Raw genomic sequence first — 21,217 nt, 5'->3', positions numbered from 1 at the left:
CCTACACTGTCCGTTGCAATGGATTATGTAAATGAGACAATGACAAATAGCTGCTTTCCTTACTGAGGAGTTGGCAACTCTGATCTCACTAGTTGGGGAGAAAGGGAGTGGGGACCCCTACTTATATATGCTCTGTAAAATTGCAAATGTGTTTTAAAGTCAACTGGTCCTAAAGATACCTTGCATGCCAGCATGGAGGAAGACCACTTTGACAGGGTCATCCAGGTCCACCTCAATGTGTGTATGATGTCACCATGGAGACAGTGGACGTGCTCCTGGTGTTATCAATGCTCTTGTGTTGCTGCAGGGTTTTTTCTTGCTCACTTAGGCTCTGGTAGCCTCTAGAGCCATCAAAGGGTCCATCATTACTGTGGGCAGCATTGTGGACGAGGGTTTTCTAAATTATTATTACAATACATAATTATTGAAATAAAGGGGCAAATATGAGCAGCAGTACTAATGAGGAGCGATTTAATTCCAAAGATGTTCAGTCGTCTGCAGCTGACATTTTAAATCAGATGACTTTGACCGGCTTGAACAGTCAACTAGTCCTATGAAGAAATTGTTTTTTTTCCTGACCATGTTTAAAGGGTTAGTGGCATGAACGAAGAAATCAAATGGTGGCCACCTTACTAAATTATGACAAGTTAAAGATCCATTTTTTCAATTTACATCATAAAAAAAGGGCGATTGAAATTTAGGATAAACTGACGAGATTTTAGGAAAACCTACTAAAAACTAGTGAGATTAATTAGCGACATGGATAGATCATTTTACTTTGTAAAGACATCATAGCTTTTTATATCTAATAATTAGCAGGACTGTTAATATAAAAATAGTATTTTATTTTGAGAACAAGCACTATTAAACTTACAATACTTAAACATCATTGAGGTGTTGCAGAATATTTAGAGGTTTTCAATGTGGGGGAAAACCAAAATATTTTAGTTAGTTATTTTAGTTAGTATAGTTATTTTCTCATTTTTAACATTTTTAAACTACAATGCAAAAATAAACTATTCATGCTTAAATCAAGATTAGTCAATGACTAAAAATATGTAAACAGCTTTTTAAAACAAAAAAAATATCTAGAGAAAAAGTTTTAAATCTTGGCAAGTGGCAAATAATTTGTACATGTGTCAACTGATCATGATTATATTTGATATTTTAAATTATATTAAATGGTAAACAATGCAGCGCAATGGCATGCTGACTGACATTCTTATTTGTTTTAGTAGCAAAGCTATTCTGTGTTTGTTAATTCATACAGCATTACTAACAATCGTGCAGAGAGATTTGGTAACAATACAGGTATTACATGAGACATTAAGTATTAGGTCTGTGAAAAGAACCTCTCTAATAGTTTCTCTCATTGAGGACAAAGACAGAAGAAAAGTGGAAAGAAGTTGTATAATGCCCAAGCAAAGCATTTAACAAATCAAATGTGATAATAATGGTATGTCAACACAAACAAACAAATTATTTTGATAATGTTGATGTCTCTCTAAACATGTGCCTCGGACCTTGACCCAGGAGAGCGATCAAATGGTCAAGGTCCACAAATTTAATTCAACAAGTTGCTACCTCGTTGGCATGGCCTTTTTCAAGTTGTAGAAGCAACGTTGCCTAAAATTACAGTTGACATCTGACAAGGTTAGAAATATTTTAAACTCACTGTATTATTCCGACAATGTGCGTGAACTTAACAATTTGAAATCTGAAGATTGACAACAAACCTGCGTTATCTACGACAATGCCAACGCCCAGGCTAAAATAGTCGTACAGCCACGTAAGTGCTGTTTTGACAAAATACGACATGAAATTAGAAGTGATGTTGTTATTCTATTTATTTTTGTAGAGTACAGGGACTAATGTTTATTGATAATTGGCCTTCTCTCCGGGGAAAAGCAGGCTTGCTGAAGAGGGATGGCCTCCACCCTAACAGAGAAGGTGTCATCACGCTTACTAGAAACATAGATTACTGGTTGAGTCACACTTGACTAACTACCCGAGAGCAAGCTCAGACACAGGAAATTAAAGTGTCGTTTAGTTCGGGTGAGGAGTCAGTTAAGCTAGAACTAACCAGCGCCAGGCTTAAAAATTCCTGCATCCATAGCATTTTCTCGTAAAATAATACATGACTCACATAATGTTTTTTTCTGTTGTGACTGTGCCAGGGTGAGCATGCATTCTACTGAAATGGCAAATTATGACGCGTTAAATGTCTCACAGCACCGAGCAAATAATCTCAAGATCCCCATTATATCAATTCCCCAATATATCAATTTGAAATTATTTTTGCAGCATCGCATGGACATCGGGGGCGGTACCTCTGGATTGGCAGACCGGGTTGGTGGTTCCTCTCTTTAAGAAGGGGGACCGGAGGGTGTGTTCCAATTATCGTGGGATCACACTCCTCAGCCTACCCGGTAAGGTTTATTCAGGTGTACTGGAGAGGAGGCTACGTCGGATAGTCGAACCTCGGATTCAGGAGGAACAGTGTGGTTTTCGTCCTGGTCGTGGAACTGTGGACCAGCTCTATACTCTCGGCAGGGTTCTTGAGGGTGCATGGGAGTTTGCCCAACCAGTCTACATGTGCTTTGTGGACTTGGAGAAGGCATTCGACCGTGTCCCTCGGGAAGTCCTGTGGGGAGTGCTCAGAGAGTATGGGGTATCGGACTGTCTTATTGTGGCGGTCCGTTCCCTGTACGATCAGTGCCAGAGCTTGGTCCGCATTGCCGGCAGTAAGTGGAACACATTTCCAGTGAGGGTTGGACTCCGCCAAGGCTGTCCTTTGTCACCGATTCTTTTATGGACAGAATTTCTAGGCGCAGTCAAGGCGTTGAGGGGTTCCGGTTTGGTAACCGCAGGATTAGGTCTCTGCTTTTTGCAGATGATGTGGTCCTGATGGCTTCATCTGACCGGGATCTTCAGCTCTCGCTGGATCGGTTCGCAGCCGAGTGTGAAGCGACCGGAATGAGAATCAGCACCTCCAAGTCCGAGTCCATGGTTCTCGCCCGGAAAAGGGTGGAGTGCCATCTCCGGGTTGGAGAGGAGACCCTGCCCCAAGTGGAGGAGTTCAAGTACCTAGGAGTCTTGTTCACGAGTGAGGGAAGAGTGGATCGTGAGATCGACAGGCGGATCGGTGGGGCGTCTTCAGTAATGCGGACGTTGTACCGATCCGTTGTGGTGAAGAAGGAGCTGAGCCGGAAGGCAAAGCTCTCAATTTACCGGTCGATCTACATTCCCATCCTCACCTATGGTCATGAGCTTTGGGTCATGACCGAAAGGATAAGATCACGGGTACAAGCGGCCGAAATTAGTTTCCTCCGCCGTGTGGCGGGGCTCTCCAGTAGAGATAGGATGAGAAGCTCTGCCATCCGGGAGGGACTCAAAGTAAAGCCGCTGCTCCTTCACATCGAGAGGAGCCAGATGAGGTGGTTCGGGCATCTGGTCAGGATGCCACCCGAACGCCTCCCTAGGGAGGTGTTTAGGGCACGTCCAACCGGTAGGAGGCCACGGGGAAGACCCAGGACACGTTGGGAAGACTATGTCTCCCGGCTGGCCTGGGAACGCCTCGGGATCCCCCGGGAAGAGCTAGACGAAGTGGCTGGGGAGAGAGAAGTCTGGGTTTCCCTGCTTAGGCTGTTGCCCCCGCGACCCGACCTCGGATAAGCGGAAGATGATGGATGGATGGATGGATGGGTGAAATTATTTAAGGCGCACTACACAAAATAAATGTAACTTTGTTAATATCAGTTATATGTATACAATTATCAAAAATGCCTCAAAACAGCCCACTACCTATTATATGGGCTTTTTAAAAATCAGATCATTGTCTTCCAAAATGTTATTAGTTAATGAGGTCATTAGAGACAACAATCTTAACGTCATTGGTCTGAGCGAAATTTGGCTAAAACCAAATAATTTTTTCCACTGAACGAGGCATCTCCTAACTAAAACACTGTAAAAAAAGATTCTGTGGTCATGTACATTTTTATTATTTTTTATCGGGTAAAATATAATCATTATGATTGTTTTTTTGATTTTAAGTCAAATATTTAATTAAACTTCATATAAAAATGTTTGGAGTAAGATCTACTCACTGTATTCAATTAAAACATAATAATTATATTTATTTATTTCTTAATAGAGAAAATATTGAGTGAAATATTTTTTTTTTTTTTTTTTAGTGCAGCAGACTTTTCCTCGGACTCATCACCAAAGAAGTCGAGTCACCCAAATCTTAGTTTGTTGTCATATAGAGCTATCCCATTAGCTAATGGCTAGAGCCACGCCTGGCTGCTTATGGACTGAAGGTTTTGAGCGGCAGTTCCCAAACGCCGTGCCATGCTACACCTAAAAGTACCAGAAGTTTCTGGTACTTTCTGGTACTTTCTGGTAGAAGACATGAAAGGAAAGGTAAAAGACACAGCAATTTTAAAAGGAGACATCGTGTTAAGATTTTTTATCAGCTCACACCAGAACAGACTGGATCACAAATACCAAAGCACAAGGGACTACAGCGCAAGCTCCTGCAGTAATGTTGTTCTTGCTTAAAGGCCTACTGAAACCCACTACTACCGACCACGCAATCTGATAGTTTATATATCAATGATGAAATATTAACATTGCAACACATGCCAATACGGCCGGTTTAGTTTACTAAATTATCATTTAAAATTACCCGCAGAGTTTCTTGTTGAAAACGTCACGGAATGATGACGCATGTTTGTGACGTCTCGGGTTGTAGCGCACTTATTAGCCCAGCACCACACACGGCTAAAAGTCGTCTCTTTTCATCGCATGATTACACAGTAATTTGGACATCTGTGTTGCTGACTCTTTTGCAATTTCTCAATTAATAATGGAGACAATAAAGAATAATGCTGTTGGTGGAAAGCGGTGGATTGCAGCTGCCTTTAGCACCGAAACACAGCCGGTGTTTCTATGTTTGTTGTGAAGCTTTAACACAGAGCGGTCGAGGGAACATTTTTCTCTACGTCAACCAGCAAGTTTTTGGATGGGAAAATTGTGATATTAAGTCGGCTCTTACCGGAGACTTGAGTGGATTATGGGACCTCCTCCTGCAGCTCAAATAGACAGCCGTGATCTTGGCTCCTCGGCTTCTCACAGAGACACTGGCGTTCACCGCAGCCATCCGACTTTCAGGTATGACTTTACAATCTCACTGAAACACTATTAAAACAATAAGCAGATAAGGGATCTTCCAGAATTATCTTAGTAAATGTGTCTAATTACATCTGAAACGGTCCCACTGCCGCCTGGAGCCGTCGCCTTTTCTTTTTTTTATGCTTCACTTTAACTTTCCTCATCCACGAATCTTTCATCCTCGCTCAAATTAATGGGGAAATTGTCATTTTCTCGGTCCAAATAGCTCTTGCTGCTGGAGGCTATGATTATAAACAATGTGAGGATGTGAGGAGCCCTACAACCCGTGACAGCACGCGCACATCATCTGCTACTTCCGGTAAAGGCAAGGCTTTTTTATTAGCGACCAAAAGTTGCAAACTTTATCGTCGATGTTCTCTACTAAATCCTTTCAGCAAAAATATGGCAATATCGCGAAATGATCAAGTATGACACATAGAATGGACCTGCTATCTCCGTTTAAATAAGAAAATCTCATTTCAGTAGGCCTTTAAAAGTATGCACTACTATAAAACACAGTGAAGAGGGAGACACTTACAACCGCACACACAAAGAGTAAACACAGCTTGGGAAGGTGGCGGACATCTCAAAAAGACTTACACCCAAGTAAAAATATTTTTCTTGACTAAATTGTGGTAACATGTTGTGCATTGCATTTGAAACAGGACATTGACAAAAAAAAGTAGTGCTGTCACAGCACAATGAACCTCCGCACACATCCCAAAGAGCTCTTACTTACTAAGGGTATGTCTCAATAGTTTTTTGAAGATTTCATTGAGTTGCAATTTAAATAAAAGAAGAGATGAAGACAGACATGTGTTTGTTTATATTTATTTTTAAATAGGGACAGTTTTGAAAACTCATGTACACATTGTACTGTATTTATGGCTGAACTTGACTGAAATAAAAGCTCTACTGAAAAAGATATCTAATTAATAAATTCTAAAAACATATTTACAAGATTGTGTTGCTGCTGTTCTCACCAGCACATTTGTGTTTCTTACACGTACCGTATAAAAGAATATTTTACCACACACACACCGCAACACAACATTTTGTCATTTGTGTGTCTTCTTGTGTCTATTCAAATCGCCATGTTGTATAAAACATTTACCACAGACTGAGCAGATAAAAGGTTTTAGACCTGTGTGTGCATGTGCACTACCAGTGCTGATCGGTCATTTGTTGCAGCTTGAACAAGATTATGTTTTTTCTCCAGTGTGCGTTCTCATGTGTACTTTCAAATTTTGATTTAGGCCAAATCCTTTACCACAGACTGAACAGATAAAAGGTTTTTCACCAGTGTGTATTCTCATGTGTTTTTTCAAATCTGTACTTTGTATACAACCTTTACCACATATTGAGCATGAAAAAGGTGTTTCTCCTGTGTGTACTCTTGTGTGTACTTTTAAATGATGCTTGTGAGAAAATCTTTTACCACACACTGAACACATAAATGTTTTTTCTCCAGTGTGTGATCTCATATGTACATTCAAATATTTATTTTGTAGGAAACTTTTACCACAGATTGAACAAATAAAATGTTTCTCACCAGTGTGTATTCTCATGTGTACTTTCAAATTTTGTTTTAGGCCGAAACCTTTAGCACATACTGAACAGATAAAAGGTTTTTCCCCAGTGTGTATTCTCATATGTATTTTCAAATCACTATTTTGTATAAAACCTTTAGCACAGACTGAACAGATAAAAGGCTTGTCTCCAGTGTGTATTCTCATGTGTCTTTTCAGATCACTATGGTGACTAAAAGTTTTGCCACAGTGAGAACATGTCATGGGTGTGTTGTCAGTGTGACATGTCTTATCAGCTTTAGAGTCTTCATCATCAGTGTCAGGAGAGTGTGACGACGTGTCGTCACTATCTGATAGTGGAGCTAAGATCTTGTTTGCTTGTGATCCTCCAAAGTGGTCTCTATCAGCTTCTGTTATCATGTGTTGAGTTGAGCTGCTGCTTGGATGCTCCACCTCTCTCTTCTCCTCACTTTCACCTTTGACCTCATCATCTTCACACTTCACAATCACACCAATCACTGCCATCTTGGTGACATCAACCTCCTCCAGTTTCTCAAGATGCTCTCCCTCCTGACGGATGCTGTGTTCCTCGTCTTCCTCTTTGAAGTGCCGTGGCCGAGACTCCTCCTCCTCTTTAATTTCTGGGGGCTGTTGCTCCTGCGCTTCCTCTTTAATGTGGGGGGGATGTGTCTTATCTTGTTCCATCCTGGAGGTCCACTCCTGCTGCTCAGGGAGAATATGTTCTTCACAGATGTCTGCAGGAAACAAGAAGACCAACACATGCTTTATAAACATTGTTCAGCACCAGCATATGTCTTTGATGATCTTGTCAGTTCCCACCAGAGCCGTCTTAGTGCACAAGTTTACTTGGGCTGAAGCCCAGGGGCCCCTGATTGTGCTGACAAATTGCACTATCTAGTGTTCATGGCTGTCAATCACAGACAACTCTTCTCTGCGTAGCGATTGGGTTCTCTCTCTCTCTCTCTCTCTCTCAGCTGCTTGGATTGTTCCTACTGCTCCAATTGAGGCGCAAACCCAGGTTGCCGGTGTGGGAGGCGAGTGTGCTGACTAATGAGCTAAAAACTCAGGCTATCCCCAAGGTCGTTGGCACTATTCCTGAAGTTGACTGACTTCTGTTACACTTACACAGACGTGCATGCACCTGTCACAAAGGAGGTGTATTCATGAAAGAAAGCATTTTCAAAACCCCCTCAGCCCTGGGCCCAGCCCTAGGATAAAGCGGCCATGATGACATTCAAGATCTCATAACCATATCGTACATCAGGGAATAACAGAAGCAATTCAACTAGTCATGAAAAAACACAAAATAAACAGCAGTAAAACCTTACAGAGCTCACACACCCAAGGAAAAATTAAAACAGGAATTTTAAAATAAAATGCAAGCATAATTGAATCGCCAATATCCGTGCAAAAAATCCAAAAAATCAGGCGTTTAATAAAATATGCAAAAACTGAGAAATATGTGCAATATAAACAGAATTAAGATGCATATTTACATAGTGGTGACCAAAGATACATATGGTGAATAAGAATATATACAGTGGGGCAAAAAAGTATTCAGTCAGCCACCGATTGTGCAAGTTCTCACACTTAAAATGATGACAAAGGTCTGTAATTTTCATCATAGGCAGACTTCAACTGTGAGAGACAGAATGTGAAAAAAAATCCAGGAATTCACATTGTAAGAATTATAAATAATTTATTTGTAAATTATGGTGGAAAATAAGTATTTGGTCAACCGTTCAAAGCTCTCACTGATGGAAGGAGGTTTTGGCTCAAAATCTCACGATACATGGCCCCATTCATTCTTTCCTTAACACGGATCAATCGTCCTGTCCCCTGAGCAGAAAAACAGCCCCAAAGCATGATGATTCCACCCCCATGCTTCACAGTAGGTATGGTGTTCTTGGGATGCAACTCAGTATTCTTCTTCTTCCAAACACGAGTTGAGTTTATACCAAAATGGATACATGGATGATACAGTAGAGGATAAGGAGAATGTCATGTGGTCAGATGAAACCAAAATGGAACTTTTTGGTATAAACTCAACTCGTCGTGTTTGGAGGAAGAAGAATACTGAGTTGCATCCCAAGAACACCAAACCTACTGTGAAGCATGGGGGTGGAAACATCATGCTTTGGGTCTGTTTATCTGCTAAGGGGACAGGACGATTGATCCGTGTTAAGGAAAGAATGAATGGGGCCATGTATTGTGAGATTTTGAGCCAAAACCTCCTTCCATCAGTGAGAGCTTTGAATGGTTGACCAAATACCTATTTTCCACCATAATTTACAAATAAATTCTTTAAAATTCTTACAATGTAAATTCCTGGATTTTTTTTTCACATTCTGTGTCTCACAGTTGAAGTGTACCTATGATGAAAATTACAGATCTCTGTCATCATTTTAAGTGGGAGAACTTGCACAATCGGTGGCTGACTAAATACTTTTTTGCCCCACTGTACATTAATTGCACACATGGAACATTGCGCATTGATGGTTTTGATTAGCTGCAGAATCTATTAAAAGTCACTACATACCGCCATCCTAGTCACTGCCGTTGTGTCCTTGGGCAAGACACTTTACCCACGAGCTCCCGGTGCCACCCACACTGCTTTAAATGTAACTTAGATATTGGGTTTCACTATGTAAAGCGCTTTGAGTCACTAGAGAAAAGCGCTATATAAAAGAAAAAAGAAAAAAAAAAAAAGAAAAAAAAAAGGACAACAGTTCTGGGTGTTAAATGCTTTGGGTGAAAAGCTTTTCTTGAGTCGGTTTGTCTTAGCCTTTAAGCATCTGGCCTCTCCCCGAGCACAGCAGGTCAAACGTCTCAGAGTCGAGGTGGGAGTTGTCACTGCTGTTGCTTTGGCTTTGTTGAGGCAGCGGTAAGTGTAGAAATCCATCAGGGAGGGAAGATGGCATCCAATGATCTTCTGAGCTGTCTTTACAAGTCTACAGCCTCTCCCTGGCTGCCATAGTGCAGCTGCCGTACCAGTCTGTGATGCAATAAATCAGCGCTCAGTGGATGAAGGTCAGCAGCCGGTTGGAATTGAGGTTGTACTTCCTGAACACTAAGGTGTAGATGCAGCTGAGGCTTCTTGTTTATGTGAGTGACGTTGTCTAACCAGGAAATGTCAGTGGGGATGAATACATCCAGAAACTTGAAGGTGTGGACTCTGAACACCCACTTGTCGATGTAGAGAGGGAATTATTTATTATTATTTTTCTTTAAGTCTCCCATCATTGGCGTGCGTTCAAATTGTGATGACCTACTCTGGCATGTAGAACATGGCACCTGTCTGGAAAAAAATCCAAATCATTGAATGCAAATAAATGATTGCAAAATAATACTTAACTTTAAAGCTACTCTCTCGATGGAGGCCTGCAATGAGCACACATCAAGTTGGCCTCCACTTCTCTTATAATGCAAACCATACATTCTTCAAGGGCTAAAAAGTAACCATTAAATAATTCTGTTTTTAAGCCCGATACACTTAATAGTTTTCACAGTTATTGCTCCACGCATTCTTTTTCATTCATTCAATGTGACCAATTTTGAAAGATTTACTATGTTCCTACAAAACTCCACTCTGAAGTAGGGTGCAAGCCACTGCGAGATGAGCCTTTGCCATTTCCTTTTGCTGTGGGTCTATGGGTGTCAAGTCTCCACAGATGAGGTAGGCTTCCGCATACTGGAAAAACTACAATTAATTTGAAGTAAAACTATTCAAATAAACTACTACGAAAATCATTCAGACCTCTTAAAATGTTGCACTTTTTTTCCATTGCATTAATTTTCTAAAATCAAAAACGTTTTGATACGAGTCTCAAACCTTGATCTTCTATGTAGTCTTTTAGAAGCCTGCATTGTGGATGCTGCAGTATGTATGCACAGTATATACACATTTACACACCACCCTGAACACGAACTTAAACTGAACAACTGATCAGACATGTCACGACTGTGTTACAACTTTCAAACCTCTATCTTCTTTCTATGCCAGTGATCCTCAACAGTCCATGTCCGGACCCACAGACGTGTCTTCCTGGACCCAGCACGAATTATAGTACAAAATAAAAATGAAAAATAAAAAATGTATTTTATTTTTTTTGGGGGGGGGGAATTTTTTTAATCAATCCAAAAAAACAATACATAATAATACAATCAAATTCCAAAACCTAACCCGACCCATATATATATAATTATAATTATTAGAAAAATATATAATAATTGTATCTATCTTTGAGTTATCGCTAGCGCAAGTCAACGTTCTTTGTTGTTTTTAGTCAAATATCTCCACGTTTCGTTTACACTTCTCTGTGTCTCTCTCACTCCGTCTCTCTCTCTCAGAGAGAGAAAAATAGAGAGACAGAGTGAGAGCGAGAGAACGCCACTCTGATTGGCTGATTCCGGAGTATGGGTTGTCATCTCTATCACAATGACGCGCTGATAGGCTGTTACCACCTGGGTCATACCGAGCTCATGCCACAGGCACAGTGCTTAGAACCTTTCGCACCTGCCCATAAGAACTGATCGCAGGTCATATGTGCCCCTGCTCACAAGAACTGATCCCAGGTCAGATGTGCACCTGCCCATAATCACTGATCCCAGGTCATATGTGGGCAGGTATGTGCACCTGTCGACAGTAACTGATCCCAGGTCAGACGTGCACCTGCCCACAAGAACTGATCTTAGGGCAGATGTGGACATGGCCATAAGAACTGATCCCAGGTCAGCTGTTCTCCTGCCCACAAGAACTGATCCCAGGTCAGATGTGTACAAGCCTATAATAACTGATCCCAGGTCAAATGTGGACATGGCAACAAGAACTGATCCAAGGTCATATGTGCACCAGCTCACAATAACTGATCCCAGGTGAGGATGTGCACCGGCCTACAAGAACTGATCCCAGGTCAGATGTGCACCTGCCCACAAGAACTGATCCCAGGTCAGATGTGCACCTGCCCACAAGAACTGATCCCAGGTCAGCTGTTCTCCTGCCCACAAGAACTGATCCAAGGTCATATGTGCACCAGCTCACAATAACTGATCCCAGGTGAGGATGTGCACCGGCCTACAAGAACTGATCCCAGGTCAGATGTGCACCTGCCCACAAGAACTGATCCCAGGTCAGATGTGCACCTGCCCACACGAACTGATCCCAGGTCAGCTGTTCTCCTGCCCACAAGAACTGATCCCAGGTCAGATGTGCACCTGCCCATAATAACTGATCCCAGGTCAAATTTGGACATGGGCCACAAGAACTGATCTCAGGTCAGATGTGCACCTGCCCACAATAACTGATCCCAGGTCAGATGTGCACCTGCCCACAAGAACTGATCTTAGGTCAGATGTAGACATGGGCCACAACAACTGATCTCAGGTCAGATGTGCAACTGCCTACAATAACTGATCCAAGGTCAGATCTGGACATGGCCATAATAACTGATCCCAGGTCAGATGTGGACATAGCCACAAGAACTGATCCCAGGTCAGATCAGATGTGGACATGCCAACAAGAACTGATCCCAGGTCAGATGTGGACATGCCCACAAGAACTGATCCCAGGTCAGCTGTTCTCTTGCCCACAATAACTGATCCCAGGTCAGATGTGGACATGGCCATAATAACTGATCCCAGGTCTGATGTGGACATGGGCCACAAGAACTGATCCCAGGTCAGATGTGCAGCTGCCCACAAGAATTGATCACAGGTCAGATTTGCAGCCGCCCACAAGAACTGATCTCAGGTCAGATGTGATCATGCCCACAAGAACTGATCCCAGGTCAGCTGTTCTTCTGCCCAAAAGAACTGATCCCAGGTCAGATGTGGACATGGCCACAAGAACTGCTCTCAGGTCAGATGTTCTCCTGCCCACAAAAACTGATTTCAGGTCAGATGTGTACCTGCCCACAAGAACTGATCCCAGGTCGGATGTGGACATGGCCACAAGAAGTGCTCTCAGGTCAGATGTTCTCCTGCCCACAAGAACTGATTTCAGGTCAGATGTGTACCTGCCCACAAGAACTGATCCGAGGTCAGATGTGCACCTGCCCATAATAACTGATCCCATGTCAGATGTCAACATGGCCACAAGAACTGATCCCAGGTCAGATGTTTGCAGTTTCTGGGCCTTTTTTTTTAAACATTAAAACCATGTTTTCATGAACAAAGCCTGTCATCTCGGCATCTTGGGGTTCGTCACCACCATTCCATGACACATTGCTTCTAACACAGTTTTAAAACATAAACATAACGCTAATTAGCCTTTTTGTTCGAAAAAAAAATATCCTCCCCAAATTTAAAGCCAATTCAAAAATGTTATGTTGCTTTGGCATTAAAAAAAAACAAAAAACGATCGTTTTAGAAATACAGACGTAAATATGTCAAGATGGCGTGGCACACTGCAGAGGCCACCACAGTGTATATGTTTTTTTTGTTTGTTGTTTTACCTTTGTGGCTGTGTGTAGAAGTGGCTGGTTGCATCAGTTCTGCTCTTTTTATCTGTTGAGGTCATTTGTTTACCAGGGATAGGAGGGTTGTGTTTAAAAGTATCTATTTTTTGTTAAAACTGAAAGTTTTATTTAAGGTCTTATTTATTTTTGGTTCAAAGAAAATCGTTCATGTATTTTTTGGGATATTTATTTTATTTTTGTAAATTTTAAGAAAATGTTAAACTACTACCTACCTCCTGCTACTATATAAACTTGACCGATAATAAACGGACCCAGCTTGTTTCAAAATAACATTTGTGGACCTTCAAGATTTGTACTTGACGATCCCTGTTCTATGCAGTCCTTTACAACCCTTGGATGCACAACCTACCAATATCTACACTCCTCAACAAGTGGGGTCAAAAATGTCCCCAATTAAAATCAATGCATTTTGCAATAAACTTTGTTGTTAGTCTTTTAAAATTAAGAGTTGTAATATTTTCATATTCCACGTATTCCTCATGACATGACTCCTTTAATGCGCCCTATAATCCGGTGCGCCTAATATATGAAAAAAGATCAAAAATAGTCCATTCATCAGCAGTGCGTCTTAAAATCCGGTCCGCCCTATGGTCCAGAAAATATGGTAATAAATAGGAAAATAAAATTAAAATACAAATGGTCTGATGTCACAAACATGTTTTATGAGGAATACCTGGAATATGATTTTATCACAACTTTAATAACACGTGGGATCATGTTGCACGATAATTTTAAGAGAATTACATACTACATACTGGGGAAATGTTAGTAAACTGTGAACCATGATTGCAGAAACTTAAAACAATAAAGCTGGATGGATGAAGTGTAGATACCCCAAAACATTGAATGTTATGTTACCTAGCTTTGGGGTGCATACACAATGACCGAAGGCCTGACAGATTTTCACTCAGTGGCCTCCTCTTATGTGAGCTGCAAGGATAGAATACTTTTTGTTACAATTTTATTCATTACATACATGGGGCTGTACTGAAGCCAGAGTACTTCACTTACTGTTCACTCGGAGTGGAATCTGCCATTGACTTGGTTTGCTTGTAAGGCTTTTGGTGATCCACACTACATGTTGGTTTAGGTATGGCCCTTACTGAATTGAATTTTACCTTTTATTTGCCCAATTTTGTAAGGCCCACTGAAGTTTGGCTCATTTCATCCTGTAAGAATACAATTATCACTTCATCAAATTGTACAACTCCTCATACCAAATTGTAAATGTTTTATGTTCTAACAGTAGTAATACAAAATGTTAACTAACTAACTAAGTCATGATAAAGGAATTTAAAAGACCATGTACCTCATTGACAAATTCTCAGCCTCGATCTGACCATATATTGAGCAGCCATGTCTATAAATAAATGAGCACACTTTGAAAAATAGTCCACAACTGTCAATTTATTGGTACCCATCAGGAGTTTTGGGCAAGGGTCCTGTCAGATTAATACCTAACAGTTCCCAGACAGCAGACACCTGCCATAAAATGGTTTAGCTACTAATTTGTTATAAGCGGTTTGATATTAAGGCAGAAATGGACCATTAAATTTTGAAGGGGCAATTCAGCTGCCAGAGACTTGTGTTAGCATTGACACTGGTCACGTTCTGTAATATTTAAGACAAAATAGTATACTGTAAAGCAGGGGTGGGCATTACGTCGATCGCGATCGACTGGTCGATCTCGGAGGGTGTGTCAGTCGATCTCAAGCCAGGCATTAAAAAATATACATAAAAATGAGCAATCATCAATCATACCAAGAATTCACTTTCGTCAGTTGTTTGACATTCTCGGCACCCGAGGATCTTGTGAGATGACGCTGGCTGCTGCGAGCTCATATTTAAAAAAAAAATCACTAACAGGGCGGACGCAGAGAAACACATTTTATTTCTAGAGACTCCGTACCTACTGTCAAAACTCTAAAGACCGACTGCACAGTTCCTGTCTTCACCATAAAAGACATGTTTCATCCTGCCTGTGCTAACAAAATAAGAGTCTCAGAAAGCTAGCGTGCACAAGCTAGCAAGTTACGGAGTTTGATGCCAATGTATTTCTCCCCCGCCCTCAGCGACCGCTTTCTCACTTGCTTGCCCACCCGCACTCTCACTGACGTCACTCACCTGCTCCCAGACATTAAAGGGCCACACACATATGCTAGTCTCATAACAAAGTGTTTAAAAACGAGTATGCAAGTTGGACAAATGAGATGCCAAATCCAACCACTTTCATGTGGTATTGGACAGAAAGGAGGACTTTTTTTTTCCTCCATTTGAAAATGCGGACGTTATCAGCACCACTGTCTAATTCCAATCAATGCAAGTCATCAGAATCAAATACACCAACTTATATTCTTGTCTTCATGAAAGAAAGGAATCTATGTGTGTTAAACATGCTTGTAATATCATTAAACACCATTAACTTGTTAACAAAAATGTCTCTTTCATAAATAAATAAATATAAATTATAAATAGGAATGAGGTAGATCTCCTCGACTTGGTCAATTGAAAAGTAGCTCGCCTGCAGAAAAAGTGTGAGCGCCCCTGCTGTAAAGCATTCAGTCTATCTCCTGTAGTGTTATTAATATTCATAATGACTTCAAAACACATACCCATTTGTCAATATCCACACACATGCCAAACCAGTAAAATCTTGAGCAAATGGCATGCTGTGTTTTTACTCTTCCTGAATGTAGAGTGGAACTCGAGAAATACCTTCCAGGCCTCCTCTGTTTCCTTGACAGCCCATCTACAGACACCAGTCATAAATAAAACAATATATTGTAAAATGGCTGGAATATTAAATACTTACCCTTGATTGTAAAGCTTTTACAAGATCTCCTCAGACTTCTGAGGCATGGCAAAATCCTTTGGATATTTGCTGTCACAAAGGTAATTAAAAACCTGGTCCCACGGGTTGCTCCAAGGTTTGCGGTCCACAGGTGGGTGCGGTTAAGGAAAGGTGAAGTTTAAAATAAATGCTGGAGAGCTTGGCACAATGTACAAGGCAAGCTGGAGCTAGAAAGAAGAACAAAAGGAAAGCTTAAATACATTGCAATGTAGTCATTAACATACAACCTAAAAAACATGATTGTTTAGTGACTTTCATAAATTTACACACTCAAAAATGGCAGTGAAAATAGTGTTTACAATGCTCATTAATTTTAAGAATATGCATACAGTACAAATATAAAGCTGAACATTAAAAGCTAAATTATTATAGAGTGTTTTTCACTTGGCCATGCAGCTAGCTAACATGTGTTTAAGTAGATAATACTATTGGTAGCTGTTCGACATGCACCTGCAACTAACTAACATTATATAAGTACATTTTCAAAATCTCTACATTACTGTTCTCCATGCATCATAATGTATCTATTTAACCAATGCTACAAAAGTAGATTTGCGTCATTTTCAAAATGAATCTCCAATTACATTTTGACAAGCTATGCAGCGTAATATGAGTACATTTGACATATTTCTATGAAACAGGGAAATAATACATTGTACGTTTTATCGTTTAATAGCGTATAGTGTAGATTGTACTCACTTAGAAGGTTCAGTCGATGCACGTTGTAATGCAGTTCACGCTTTCGCATTCCATGGATTAATACGCAGATAAAGGTGGAGCGTATATTTCCAAAGGGGAGCACTCTTCGCCAGAACACCGGACGAGACGTCAGGTGAATACAACCTAACGTATAATGGGTTTTTACAGTGTAGCAGGTTTACCTATCCTCTGTAAGGACATGCCCGCATTGATCAAAACATCCTAAAAGATTAGAGATGTATAAACTTCTGGTGTAAAGTGAGTGTCCATTTTCTCAGTATAAATGTTGGCCTATTACACCTAAGCATTAGCTCTACACTCAACCTTATAACAACCATAAGTTAAATATCATGGAAATAAAAAAAAATAATTCTCAAAACTGCTTAAAAACATCCCTAACATGCTGTCATAAAATTCTACATTTTTCTTTTTTTTTTGTGGCTTGGCCAAAAGTAACTCTTCCCAAAATATAGATAGAATAGATAGAATAGAAAGTACTTTATTGATCCCTGGGGGAAATTTAGCACCACAGTTCGCTCACAATAGACAATAAATACTATACAGTAACATGTTTTACCAAGTGGTATTTTTATGGAGTTATGTCCATCAACAATTCATCTACTACACGCTGAAGGAAAGTCAGTCACTTTTATGTTCTTTTCATAAATCAACTGTTGACTACTTTGCTTATTGAAAGATAATAGACAATAAATGATGACTTTCACTTATTGATGCATGTAAGTCTGAATCACGAAGTGAAATTAGTCATGAAACTATTAATTATATTGATTACAATATCACATATCAATCAATCAATGTTTATTTATATTGCAAGTGTCTCAAAGGGCTGCACGAGCCACAACGTCATCGGCGGTACAGAGCCAACACAAGGGTAAGGAAAAACTCACCCCAGTGGGACGTTGATGACAATGACTATGAGAAACCTTGGAGAGGACCGCATATGTGGGCAAACCCCCCCTTCTATCTAGAAGAGAGTCCTTTGATGACTGTGTGAGTTTTGTGCAAACATGTTGATACAAATTGCTACAAACTCATAAATATTGTGTGACTGAAACTGTCTAATTTTTATGAACAATATAAAAACAAAGCAGTGCATCGTCCTTAAAAGACAATTCATCTAGTGTAGACAATCTATTTAAGAGTAGTATTAATAAGCAACTCTAAAGTTAGTAAACATGTGAGTGTAGGAAGTAAACAAACCTGTTCTGTGTAACACAACTTGATGATGTTTCCTGTAATAGGCGTCCAGTAGTTGATGTCGTTGCTCCTTCTCCTCTTTTGTTTGAAACAGTTCCTCCTCGTACTCTGCTATAGTTCTTTCGCACATTTTCACACAATCACAACACTTTACACTCACACTTGATCCCTGCTTGGCGATGTGTTGATAACTTCTGCGTCTTTGTTAGCAGCTAACATGCCAAGCTAGCATGAGAAACAGTAAAGTGCACTTAGACTAATGTATGCAAATACAATCAATTATTGACAACGTTTACTCTGCTGAACAGCATAGGTTTGTTCATGTACGCACTAATTAGGAAGACAGTAGAATAATAACCACAATAACGTCTTCAGGCAAACGCCATCTTGTTTTTACCTCATCTTGTTTCGAAAGCGGTGTAGTAAGATCTCGCGAGAGAAACAAACAACCAGCTCTTCTTCTTCTTCTTCTGACTGGCAGTAAAGGTTTGTAGCGCCACCTACTTACTGTAGAGTAGAATGTAGTGTGGGTTAAAGAACATAACGAGGAAATCCAGTTAAGAAGCTGTGGAGGGCAGCATACGCCAAAAATGAAAGTCCATCCATCCATTTTACTACCGCTTGTCCTAACTCGTCTTGTGTCAGAGTGTTGGTGCAGGGATGACGTCACAGAAGAACGACTGTGATACGATGTGAGTTGAAATAATATCAGCTCGCTCGCTCCAAAAAATAGTCATGTTCCTTCGTGTATGTCTTTTAAAAGAGTGCTTTAAACGAGATTTAAAGGACTGTTGTTAGTCTGATGTTGTTGTGATAAAACCTATTTCTTGTTTGGAAGGTATATATAATTGTAACTGTTATTTCTCTGCGCACATTATAAATATTGATCAAGTGGATGTATTCCTTTATGTAAATTTTGTAAATGTAATATTGCAAAAGTGGTTCAACGTAATATTTTGATATTTACACATTTCACATTTTACTGGACATAATTTCTAGGCGCAGTCAAGGCCAGGGGCGTCACTAGACCTAATACTGTACTGGGGCACACCTGGGGCACAAACAATTCATGTGAGCGTGCAAAGCGCGCAAGCAAAAACATTTTTAGCACTTATTTATCATAAAAAATACATAAATAGTGCTTTAAATTATGAAATCATATCAGATTATGTTGTATGGATCTTTGATTAACCACCTGAAATAAACTCATGCATTTGACCTACTTGTGCACTTTTTTACTCCAGACTTCTAAACTGCTACTGGTAAAAGCAAAAAGGAAGAGCAATGAATCTTTTTGAAATATATATTGCAGTAATCTGCAAATTTAACATCTACAAAAGTAAAACAAAAAATAAAGCAACCCTACATCTCTGGGTTCTTTTATATTATTTAATTTCCATTTATGGCAATGTGGCTAATCCTGTTTCAGATACACAAAACTATAAAATATACACAAAACAATAAAGCCACAGTAGTAGAATAAATTAATAACTGTTGTGTGTCTGTTCAGGGAATCATTTTCTGAGAAGTAAACTGTAATGTCTCGTTTTCATTTTTGCAAAGTGGTCAATCACTCTGGACAGACATGGAAATATTACAGTAACTGTTATACAGTTGACCAGTGGTTCCCAACTGCTGGGTCGTGACATAAAAGTGGATTGTGTGTCATTTTCAGTGAGTCGCAGTCAGATGTGTGCGTGAAAAAAAAAAAAAAGTTTAGGGAGAAAATAATCTAATTGTGGCAACAAAACCAGATATTTTTAGCCATTTTTCTAGTGACTATTAGTGAGTATTTTAGCAAAAGGCAAACCGACTAACAAGTTGGAGGATGACTCAGGACAGACATGGAAATATATTTTTTAAAAATCTAAATGGGGCAACAAAACCCGATATTGTCAGCCATCTTTCTGAAAACAAATACAGAAATGTTACTAATTTTTCTGGAAACAAAACCAGATGCTTTAGCTGTAGCCATTTTTGTGCTGACAAAACAAGATTATTTTAGTCAAAGTCACACCGATTAAAAAGACAAGTCTACTGTGCTATTTTTCTGTGAAATAAACTTGAATGATTTAAAAATTTGGCTCACGACTTGATGATATGGAAAAATGTTTTTCTTCCTGAAGATAAACCATTTGAGAAGCACTCAACTCACAAATGCTGACTCCAAATCATCATTGATGCAGAACCAGCAGACAATAACCAACATTATGTTTTATGTTCATTGGAAATTCCCCCGACAGCTCGTACAGCAAATGAATATGTTTGTCTTGATACAAGGAATAACGTTAGCTAACTTAGCATCAACTTAAGATAATGATGTTGCCTAGCTAGCTAGGACTTCACTTACATCTCTCATTCCTGCTGCTTCTTCTCTGCTGCGGGCGAATAACTTTCTGATATCTATCTAGGACTTACAGTTTGAGTCAAATCAAAATAAAAAAAATGTAATTAACAAATTGTTGTTGGCTAACGTTACCTACCTCACGCACTGATTCTAATCATCTCTGTCTCTCTTTCTCTCTCTCTCTCTCTCTCTCTCAACTGAAGTCTCGATCCACATGTGAATAAATTACCATATTAATTAGCCATGTGCTCATTGTTACAAGGAGTGAATACAGTAGCAATCAATTACCATACTAAATAGTATGTGCGCTGTTGTCTATGTTATGTAGACTTAAAACTCTGAAGCGTTTTTTTTTTTATTGGTGAAATTTTTACTGGGGCACTGAGGATCAACACTGGGGCCCGTGCCCCAGTGAAGTATGTCTGGCGACGCCCCTGGTCAAGGCGTCGAGGGGATCCGGTTTGGTGGCTGCAGGATTAGGTCTCTGCTTTTTGCAGATGATGTGGTACTGACGGCTTCATCTGGCCAGGATCTTCAGCTCTCACTGGATCGATTCCCAGCAGAGTGTGAAGTGACCGGGAGGAGAATCAGCACCTCGAAGTCCGAGTCCATGGTTTTCGCCCGGAAAAGGGTGGAGAGCCATCCCCGGGTTGGGGAGGAGATCTTGCCCCAAGTGGAGGAATTCAATTACCTAGGAGTCTTGTTCACGAGTGAGGGAAGAGTGGATCGTGAGATTAACAGGTGGATCATTGTGGCGTCTTCAGTAATGCGGACTTTGTATCGATCCGTTGTGGTGAAGAAGGAGCTGAGCCGGAAGGCAAAGCTCTGGATTTACCGGTCGATCTACGTTCTCATGCTCACCTATGTTCATTAGCTTTGGGTTATGACCGAAAGGACAAGATCA

At 40.2% G+C, this 21,217-nt stretch overlaps 1 protein-coding gene across 5 annotated transcripts; it reads right to left on the bottom strand.

Annotated features, from left to right (window-relative positions):
- Positions 1–5,987: 5,987 nt before the first annotated feature.
- Positions 5,988–18,403, bottom strand: LOC133539919 (zinc finger protein 239-like). Of its 5 annotated transcripts, XM_061882257.1 has the most exons (8): positions 17,970–18,403; positions 16,011–16,216; positions 15,811–15,947; positions 14,508–14,558; positions 14,210–14,367; positions 14,057–14,128; positions 9,262–10,020; positions 5,988–7,456 (listed from the first exon to the last, which is right to left on the bottom strand). In XM_061882257.1, the coding sequence occupies exon 8, from the start codon at positions 7,404–7,406 to the stop codon at positions 6,375–6,377; it is 1,032 nt and encodes a 343-aa protein (XP_061738241.1). In that variant the 5' UTR covers positions 7,407–7,456; positions 9,262–10,020; positions 14,057–14,128; positions 14,210–14,367; positions 14,508–14,558; positions 15,811–15,947; positions 16,011–16,216; positions 17,970–18,403; the 3' UTR covers positions 5,988–6,374. The 5 variants fall into 5 exon arrangements, with proteins under 5 accessions (XP_061738241.1, XP_061738242.1, XP_061738243.1 ...); XM_061882258.1 differs by lacking the exon at positions 14,508–14,558; XM_061882259.1 differs by lacking the exon at positions 9,262–10,020 and having other exon boundaries at positions 14,508–15,947.
- Positions 18,404–21,217: the final 2,814 nt, after the last annotated feature.

The sequence above is a fragment of the Nerophis ophidion genome, linkage group LG21 (assembly GCF_033978795.1).
Source record: "Nerophis ophidion isolate RoL-2023_Sa linkage group LG21, RoL_Noph_v1.0, whole genome shotgun sequence".
In the NCBI taxonomy this organism is placed as follows: domain Eukaryota; kingdom Metazoa; phylum Chordata; class Actinopteri; order Syngnathiformes; family Syngnathidae; genus Nerophis; species Nerophis ophidion.
The sequence above is the reverse complement of the archived record's forward strand: the minus strand, read 5'-3'. Positions and strand labels throughout refer to the sequence as shown.